Source organism: Myotis brandtii, unplaced genomic scaffold (genome assembly GCF_000412655.1).
Source record: "Myotis brandtii unplaced genomic scaffold, ASM41265v1 scaffold488, whole genome shotgun sequence".
In the NCBI taxonomy this organism is placed as follows: domain Eukaryota; kingdom Metazoa; phylum Chordata; class Mammalia; order Chiroptera; family Vespertilionidae; genus Myotis; species Myotis brandtii.
This window is the reverse complement of record NW_005368638.1, coordinates 2427439-2437698: the sequence shown is the minus strand read 5'-3', so window position 1 is coordinate 2437698 and position 10260 is coordinate 2427439. Positions and strand designations below refer to the sequence as shown.

Genomic DNA, 10260 nt, shown 5'->3' with positions numbered 1-10260 from the left:
CCCACTGATGGCCTGCTTGCCCCCAACTGGCCCCCCTGCTGGTCTGCTTACCCCCAACGGCCCCACCCCCCCACCAGATCACCCACAACTGCCCTCCCCTCTTGGCCTCTAACCACTTCTACTTCGGCCCCACCACCATGGATTTGTCCAGAAGAACGTCCGGAAGGTCTCCTGGAAGGTCTCCCAGTCTAATTAGCATATTACCCTTTTATTAGTATAGATAGAGTCCTGGTGCATGGGGGGAGGGGGGGAGCGGGCGGGCGGCTGGTTTGCCCCGGGTGTCCCGGATCAGAGTGGGAGTTCTCTTGGGACATGTGGTGGCCTGGGTGAGGGGCCTGTGGTGGTTTTCAGGCCTGCCATGCCCCCATGGGGTGAGGGTCTCCGCTGGGGGGCATAGCCATCCTGGGTGAGGGGCTGAGGGCTGTTTTCAAGCTGGCCACACCCCCTTCAGGGTGGGGGTCCCCGCTGGGGTGCCTGGCCAGCCTGGGTGAGGGGCTGATGACTGTAGGCTGGCCAAACCCCCAGTGGGGATCCTCATCCCATGAGGGTGTGGCCAGCCTGGATGAGGGGCTGATGGCTGTTTGCAGGCTGGCCAAGCCCCTCAGCGGGGATCCTCACCCCATGAGGGTGTGGCCAGCCTGGGTGAGGGGCTGAGGGCTGTTTTCAGGCTGGCCACACCCCCTTCAGGAGGGGGTCCCCAGTGGGGTGCCTGGCCAGCCTGGGTGAGGGGCTGATGGCTGTTTACAGGCTGGCCACGGCCCTGGGCAACCCAGGCTCCCAGACCCTCCTTGAGTGGAGGCCATGCCGGCTGGAAGCAGGTATCTGGGATTTATTTGTCTTCTGTAATTGAAACTTTGTAGCCTTGAGCAGAGCACAGGGCGGCAGGGCAGGCAGGAAGCTTGGCTTCCTCCATCGCCAGGGGCAACCCAAGCCCCCTGTTTGCTCCAGCTCCCTGGCCACCGCCATCTTGGTTGGGTTTATTTGCATACTCGCTCCTGATTGGCTGGTGGGCGTGGCTGGTGGGCGTGGCATATGAGTGTAGCAGAGATATGGTCAATTTGCATGTTTCTCTTTTAAAAAAATTTTTTTTAGATTAAATATTTATTGTTTGCATGTTTCTCTTTTATTAGATAAGATAAAAGCCTAAGTGACCGAACGACTGGCCTGACCAGCTGACCGGCTGACTGGTTGGTAGCTATGACGTGCACTGACCACCAGGGGGCAGATGCTCAATGATGGGGCTGCCCACTGATGGTCAGTGCGCTCCCACAGCCAACCTCCCACAATCCCTCCCCCTGGCCAGCCAGGCCCAATCGGCCCTGATTGCTGGCTAGGCCGGGACCCCACCCGTGAATGAACTAGTCCAGAAGCTCACCTTGGGCCCTGGCTGTGTCCTGTTTGTTCTTGTGTCCCTGGGCCTTTTAGTAATGCCTTACACATAACATGCCTCATTTTTATTTAGCTCACCCATAGGTAACTGCTGTGGTTCCTGGTTCCAGGTGAACTTCAGACCTTAGTTTCCTTTTTGCACTCTTCCCTAGTAGAGAACCCGGGTAGGATGTCCTATAGGGGGCCCGGGCAGGATGTCCTATAGCAGTGGTTCTCAACCTTCTGGCCCTTTAAATACAGTTCCTCATGTTGTGACCCAACCATAAAATTATTTTCGTTGCTACTTCATAACTGTAATGTTGCTACTGTTGTGAATCGTAATGTAAATATCTGATATGCAGGATGGTCTTAGGTGACCCCTGTGAAAGGGTCGTTCAACCGCCAAAGGGGTCTTGACCCACAGGTTGAGAACCCCTGTCCTATAGGGAACCCGGGCAGGATGTCCTATAGGGGGCCTGGGCAGGATGTGGGTGGAAGGAAAAGATTTTTACTTCCTCCTCCTGGGTCATCTTCCAAATCCTCCTGCACCTCCTTTTCTAAGTCCTCCACATCCTCTCCTGTTTACTTTCTAAGTTTTCTGAATTATTTAAAATATAAAGTCTTTATGTAATTTTGTTGCTGTATGAAGTTTTGCCTATATGTTTGTCAGTTTGCTTTTGATCTCTTTTTTTTAAAATATATTTTTATTGATTTCAAAGAAGAAGGGAGAAGGAAAGGGAAAGATAGAAACATCAATGATGAGAGAGAATCATTGATCGGCTGCCTCCTGCTCGCCCCCCACTGGGGCTGGAGCCTGCAACCTGGGCATGTGCCCTGACCGGGAATTGAACCGTGACCTCCTGGTTCATAGGTCAACGCTCAACCACTGAGCCACGCCGGCCGGGCGCTTTCGATCTCTTTTTATGATTCAATTGTAAATGCTTAGAAACTTCTTCCTGGGGGTGGGGGGGAGGTTCCGAGAGGAGAATGCATAATTATTTGCTTATGTATCTAAATATGTCTGTGGAAAGACACAGAAAAGGGGTCATTATTTGCTTAGGCAGGGAAATCGGGTGGCTGGGCAGCCGTGTGACTGTAGTCCCTGAATACCTGAGATGGAGGAAGTGTTCGAAAGCATGGGGAAAAAGTACCAAAATCCAGTTTAGTAAGAATAAGAGAGGATTGTCCATTCCTTTTTTTTTAAGAAAAAGAAGAGGAAATGGGGTCCCAGTCTGTGCAATGCCTAGGGCTTCCAGTGGTTTTCATTCTGCATGTGATCCATGGGAATTTGGGGCCAATTTTTGAGTGTGCTAGAATTCTAACAGAGAGCTTTTATATTATACATATATTATAAGCCACTCTTAGACTGGAATGAGCGGGATCATTTTTCTCCCTGGAATGGAGGCTTGGCTGTCTTGCCCCATTCTTCCCAGGTAAACACGAAGTCTGACCTCCTTTCTCTGAGTCAGCACAGAACTAGGCCAGACTTGTAGGCCAGACTTGTAATAGCAAGGGTTTGAAGGTGGGGAGAGGAAACTCACTGGGCATGCGGCCTTCGAAAGTTACCTTTGCCTCAGTTCCTTCATCTGTAAAATAGGGATTAATACGTACTTTATAGAGTTGGTTGGAGAATTAGAGATGGTATGTATACATTGTCCAGCATGGAAGCTGACACCCAGGTAGATTCTTTAAAATGGTGTTATCATCATTATTGGTTAGTGCCGATTGATTTTAGGCTCCTTGAAGGAGTAAAGGACATGGGATTCTTTCCGTTGAGAATGACAGGTAGATGTTTAGGGGAGGAAGGAGTGGGTCAATTATCTCTTGGTGTGGTTTGACTAGGTCAGGGGTGGGCAACCTTTTTGTGAGTGCGTGCCAAAACCAGCAAAATCTCTGACTCAAAATTCTTCTGCGTGCCAACCCTAATTTTTTGAGAACATGTTACGCCTACTTGATATCTCTTAAGGTGTACGTATGTGAAGAACCTTGAAGAAATAATAAAATTCATTCGAGCGACAAAAACACAGTATATGATGATGAAAAATACATTTATTTTTTAATGTATACATGTACACTGATAGTCCGACAGAAAACTTTATGACTCCGTTTGATATTATCAGTGGGACTTTTGCTGCTGCATCACTGATGACAGAGATTTTACATCAGGTTTATATTTCGTGACCTTCAGAGATATGCACGAGCTACTACTTTCATCCGTCAGGCTACTCCTATTATGAGACTTAACAAAATTCATCACTGAGAACAAAGATTCACAAGCGTATGTGGATGAAACCAAAACACTGGTTGGATCTAGGAAGGCAGGGAGAGTTAAGGCAGAGGCATAGAAATTGCTCTTCCCCTCTCTCGTCAATCCATGTCTATGGTCTTTAAGATAACTTGTTATGTAAAATTATTTATGTATCTAAGATGCACCTACACTGAATTTATCTGAAAAATAAAAAAAGTCGATATTAAGAAAAAAATTGTAAATGGAAGATAATAAGAGAGGGTTTTGCGTGCCAGCAAAAGTTACTGGCGTGCCATGTTTGGAACGCGTGCCAGGGGTTGCCCACCCTGGACTAGGTGGCTTTTCTGCTGGTCTCCTTAGATTGATTTGTGTAGCTGCAGTCAGATGAATGGCTGCCCGGTTCCAGCTGGCCTCGCTCAGGCCTGACTGTTGCGGCTGGAAGTGGGCTGGAGAACATGGCCTTGCGTTTTGGAAGCTAGAGCAGCTTCCTGGTAGCATGGCAGCCTCAGGCGGCATTCTGAGGGGGCTCCAGTGCTTGCTGTCAAACCTCTGCTTGCTTTGCAGTTGCTGATTTCCAGCTGGCCACAAGTCTCAGGACCAGTTCTAGAGTCACTGTGGGTGTGGCAGACTACGCCTTGGTGGGGGAGGAGTAGCAAAGAATTTGTGGCCATTTCACAAGCCCAACCTTGCTTGCTCTGCTTCTTGGGCTAATACTGGGCCTGGAAAGAAAAGGTTCTGTTGGTTTCTCCTGTTTCCTGTATCACTGATACCTTCTGTAGTCCAACTTATGAGCTGTTAAGGAATTAGAGATATTTTTGTTTGAACTAAAAATTGGAGAGAAGGGTAATAGCTGATTTATGTATCTAAGATCCTTCTTGTGAGGGAGGGACTGGTTCCCGGGTGTGGAACTGACTGGAGAGCAGATGCTCCTCCCTTTGAGGAAGGCTTGCCATGTGAGATGGTAGTTTTATTCCCCGTCCCCAGCCTGCTGCGTTGTTAGAAGCAGTAAAGCAGGAGTCGGGCAAGCACACACCTGGGGCTTTGAGGGAGCATTTTCCTTACTGACTTACATGATTCCTGTGGGTATAAAAAATCTCTGATTCTGGAACTCGGAAAGACCATTGTGCTTCGTGTACGGAGAGAAGGGATGAGGCTGGGTGGTGCTAGGGAAGGAAGTACTGTGCGCAGAGTGGAAGAGCTGCCATGCACAGCCTTTGAACTTACTTGGTGTAATAGCTCAGCTTTCCCTGCTGGAGCCCTGAGAGCTGGTGCAGGGTTGCTGTGCAGAACGTCTCTCTTTAGCAGTGTCAGGGGCTGCTGCATCTGGAAGGCAGGCTTTCTATGGGTCTTCTTAGGTTAGATTGAAAGGAATTGATGTAGGAAGTACGTGTGTACAATTGCTTCAGCAGCTGTAGATTAAATGGTCAGCTTTTTCACTTAATGAAAAGGATTGTGGTACTTTTCCTGTATCATGTGTTTTGCCCTACCCCAAACGTGATTTTGAGGTCTCCTGCTTTTATAACAGGACCAGGCCCATGTGGAGCGATTGTCTGCCAGTGGAGAGCTCCATGTCAGTAACTGATCAGAATATGAGCCGATTTCCTTTCCTTCATTACTTTCTTTGTTGTGGAGGGGATGTGTAAAGGCTACCACTCAACTGTTGTAAAGCTGCTAAGCAAGAAGTTTGATGTAGGGACTGGCTTTGACTTCCAATGTTACCAGACTGACCACTTTGGTCAATGGTGTTTCTATGGAGCCCACCCCATATCCAGCCCTTGGTTTCTTTGAAAACTGAGAGGAAGGCAATAAGCTGCAGACACAGAATGGTGTTAAGTTTTCGGTGGGAAGCAACATTTAAGCTACAAATAAATAAGCCAGCTAAAGCAGAGAGTGCTTTGCTGACTGGTGCATTTATAAGCTGGAAAATTGTGACAAACCTCAACCCACCAACTGTGTAGCCCATTGGCTCTGCTTGGGCCTTCAGTGTTCTTCCTGATAACAATAGTAACCATGGCCCTGGCCCGTGTGCTGGTTGGTTGGGTGAATGGTCGCTGGTTAGATTCCTTATTGGGGCACATGCCCAAGTTGTGGGCTTGATCCCCAGTAGGGAGTGTGCAGGAGGCAGCCGATCCATGTTTCGCTCTTAATGGATGTTTCTCTCTCCCTCCCTCTCCCTCTAAAAAATCAATGAAAAAATCTTAAAAAAAATAATGATTATGTTATTCTGATATGATTGCCGAGCATTCCTGATTCTCATTTCCACTTGCCATTATAAATGATTCTGCAGCATGAACTGCTTTGTCTTTGATTCAGTGTTTTATAACATTTGAGTGTTACATTATCTGTGCTGATTTGTCGTTTTCTTACTTTTCAGAATGGACTGCTGAATTATGAAGTATTTCAGACCCAATACCAGGACTTCACTCTGCCATTCACTCCTTTATCGTCTACTAGTTATTTAAATTGAACTTTTAATATCCTGCCAGCTGCTCTTCAGACACACATGGTGCATTGTTGCCATTCCCCGGATTGCATCTTTGAAACACAGGCTCTTAGTAACCTTCAACGAACAAAGAGGCAACCTCCCGGGTACACTAACTGGGAGGGTGTCACCCTGACTGCCCTCTAGCTTTTGCTGCATCTCAATTTGAATTCACCATGGAGCCTCGCATGGAGTCCTGCCTGGCACAGGTGTTGCAGAAGGATGTGGGGAAACGACTGCAGGTTGGCCAAGAACTCATAGACTATTTCTCAGACAAACAGAAGTCTGCTGACCTTGAGCATGACCAGACCATGTTAGATAAACTTGTGGATGGACTCGCTACCTCTTGGGTGAACTCTAGCAATTACAAGGTAAGCTGTGCATTAGAAGGCACTCCAGGTGGCTGGGCTGCTTTCGTGGATCCGAATTGGTCCTTAGGAAAAAAATCTTTGTGAGCAATCAGCATGATTCCTTGGCTTCCAGTAAGACACCTGGTCAGGTTATGGCTCCTAGACATGTCATTCTAGAAGAAGTAGAGTTTCCTTTGATTTTTGTTTGAGATCAAGAATTGTTATCTTTCAGCACTTTGAGAGAAGGCCAAGTGAACCGGTAAAGAGAAGGTCTTATGTTGGAAAGCATTTGCAACCTTAGGGTAGAAGTGAATGTTGTGTCCTGCACCGGGTGGGTCATGATACCTTGGTGAGTGGCCCTTCCTGAATGAGGAATGTCTTCCTGATTTTCTCGGGGACTGTTCTGTGTGATGGCCTGGAGCTTAAACTTCAGTTCTAAAAACCAAGGCTTTCCGTGCCCTTGCCCGGTGGAAGGTGCAGGCAGGGTCCTCTGACCAGCTGAGTTGTGAAGGTTGACCATATATACCAAGGACTGAGTTTTCGTGAATAAAAACTGGGCTGGACTTGAAGTGCAGAAGAGGTGTCTTGCTCTCTCTGCCTTCTCCCTCCCATGAAATGCTTTTAGTTTGACAAGAGGGTGGCCTTTTTGGGTCAAGGTTGTATTGCCAATAGGTGCTGTAGTCATTGTGAAAGGGGCTTACAGAAACAGAATCTTTTGTGCTTTTTCATTGACCCAGTCTTCTGAGATTTATTTGGACTTGAAAACTAGTGCTTACAGTATTCCTTTGTTTACTTGAGTATACTATACACTGTTTTCCAAATACATTAAACCTTGGTCTGGTCTAAGAGTCAGCAGACTTTATACTTATTAAGAGTGTTACATAGGAATCTAATATTTCACCTACAACTGGATATAAAATTTATTTAAAAGCTGGGCTTAAATTTTACTCCATCCATCTGTTTATTCACTTAGTTGAAGTTAACAAGTGCTCCTTCCCTGCTGGCATTGGTGCTGAAGGTAGGAGTGTCAAAGAGGTCCAACTCGGGTCATCACACTTTTGAGGGCTGTGAAGTCACCTGTGCATGTTGGAAGCACAGCCCCACCTCTCTTTCTCTGTACGTGTTAGGGTGCTTCTGGCTGACCGTAACCAAAAACGGACTCAGTTGACTTAGTTACTATTAGAGTAATTTCTTCTAAGAATTTAAGAAGTCCACAGTGTCAGGGAAGAAGAGTGCCTGCTGTGTCTTCACCTGAGACGAAATCTTTCTTAGACGCTCCCAGCAGACTTTACATCGCAGAATGGCTTTGCGTGCTTCCCCCAGCATCACTGGAAAATGGATAGTGTCCATGCTTGCTTTTGACTGTCATGCTTAACCTCCTGTGTTAAGAAGGGGGCCGGCCTCCGCTGAATGAAGCCCGTGGCCGTGTGAAAGGGGGAATTTGCGAACAGTGTCAGACTCCTGTTAGGAAGGTTAGGCAGGGGACCTAGGTACCATGGGTGTTAACTGAGTAACCTACAGTCGCTACACTGCATGAGCTTTCTCAGCCTCTCCAAGCTTTAGTTTCCTCGTCCATAATGTGGGATGATCGAGTTATTGTAAGCACTAAATGAGAGCATATACCATAACCTTATCACATGCCTGCCACATAACACACACTCAGACATTAGCAATTGTTATCAAGACTTGGTTCCTGTCTTCAAGGAGCTCAGAGTCTAGGTGGGGGTGAGCACTGATAAAGAAGCAAATGGTTAGCAGCGGTCCTCAAACTTTTTAAATAGGGGGCCACTTCACTGTCCCTCAGACCGTTGGAGGGCCAGACTATAGTTTAAAAAAAAAACTATGAACAAATTCCTATGCACACTGCACATATCTTATTTTGAAGTAAAAAAACAAAACGGGAACAAATACAATATTTGTATTTGCATGTGGCCCATGGGCCGTAGTTTGAGGACTCCTGGGTGTGTGCAGTAATGGAGATTTTCAGAATATGGTGGGAAGACAGAAGAGAGTAGTAGCGCTGCCAGGAGGAATCCAAGATTTTGAAGATTGACTAGTTTTTTCAGAATAGCACTTGCAAGTAGAGTTTTTCTTTAATTCACCACGGAGCCTCGCATGGAGTCCTGCCTGGCACAGGTGTTGCAGAAGGATGTGGGGAAATGACTACACGTTGGCCAAGAACTTATACACTATTTCTCAGACAAACAAGGTGACATTTTCTGGGCTGTGGCAGCTCGAGGGAATGAGGGAAACTTATGCTGAGCAGCTTTCCTGCTTAATCTCGACAACTTTTATTCAGGCAACACTGCAGTCACCTGCACACTTAGTGGGCCTTGTGCGAACAAACACCAGTGCTTTTTGTGAGTATAGTCCCATAGCCCTTTCTTCAGTTTTAGAATCCCCAAAGCTCTGGAGATTTAGTGTTTTTTACTTGTCATTTGACTTGAAGTGAACTGAGGTGCAACTGTTACAGTATAGTCTTTATTTGCTTAGGATGTATTTTACTGCAAAAGTATGAATATGTTTGATTGTGGGTTGCTGTCCCAAGTTCTGTACAAAGGTGTGCACACACACACATATATGTATGTATGTATGTGTGTGTGTATATATATATGTGTGTGTGTATATGTATAAATACATATTTCTATAGCTATGTGCACTGTTTTAACTTGAAAAATTCATTGAGGACCTGTATTAACATTGTGGAATAATAATAATAGCCCAGATGGTTATGGGACATTTACTATGTACCAGAAAGTGTGCTAAATATATGTTCCTTTTTAACTTATAATTACCACTAGTAGCCCGGTGCACGAAATTTGTGCACATTGAAAGGGAATTAATTAGAGGAACGTAATTTGGACTCACTATCTAATATTAATAATATGTGAGCGTGAGGCAGTCCACGTTTCTGAAATTCAATGACATGAATTTTAGCTATTACTTTGCCAAAGAAATGGAATTTTCAGATATCATTTAAAAGAGCATTCAATTTAATATTAAAAACTCTGGCTACCAAGTCAGGTCTGTTTTCAATTTTTTGCCAGTGTTGTAAATTGTTCCTGCCCATTTGGGGTTGCATGTCATGGTTATGAATAAATCAGGCTTGCCATACCTCGTTATAATTGCCATAGCATCCTGATATCGCTGCTGCATATTTCCGGGACTACCCTCAGAAGATGATGGAAGTATAATCATTTTACCAATCGGCACATTGTCATTTTCAGATCTAGATTTGAGATAATCCATCAAACCACTGTATTTTTCAACTCTCAACTTAGATTAGTTTGCTTTGATGAAATTCATCCGATTGGCCTCCATTTTTGAATACGAATCTATGATAAACTGTTGAGTTAATTTTCCTGCATTTAAAATAGGATTGCCGTAACCGGTTTGGCTCAGTGGATAGAGTGTCGGCCTGCGGACTGAAGGGTCCCAGGTTCGATTCCGGTCAAGGGCATGTACCTTGGTTGCGGGCACATCTCCAGTAGGGAGTGTGCAGGAGGCAGCTGATCAATGTTTCTCTCTCATCAATGTTTCTAACTCTCTATCCCTCTCCCTTCCTCTCTGTAAAAAATCAGTAAAATATATTTAAAAAAATAAAAAAATAAAAACATTTAAAAAAAATAAATAAAATAAAATAGGATTGAATGTGTCTCGCACAGAGAGATGAAATAATACTGCATTTGTGTGACTCGTGTCCTTACATTTTGTCTAGTATTATTGTTGATTACACTGTTGTCTCTGAGTCTTAATGCAATATCTGTTCCCCAGCCTTTTTCACCATGTGGGAAAAGAATAGGATATGTCAT

At 45.5% G+C, this 10260-nt stretch overlaps 1 protein-coding gene across 21 annotated transcripts in view; it reads left to right on the top strand.

The window, feature by feature from the left end:
• Positions 1-10260, top strand: part of CLASP1 (cytoplasmic linker associated protein 1) — a 285149-nt gene that overhangs the window by 39926 nt on the left and 234963 nt on the right. For all 21 annotated transcript variants that reach the window (XM_014547896.1, XM_014547897.1, XM_014547893.1 and 18 more), the window contains exon 2: positions 5991-6469. In XM_014547896.1, coding sequence (XP_014403382.1) covers positions 6275-6469 — 195 coding nt within the window. In that variant the 5' untranslated portion in view covers positions 5991-6274. The remainder of the gene's footprint in view (positions 1-5990; positions 6470-10260) is intronic.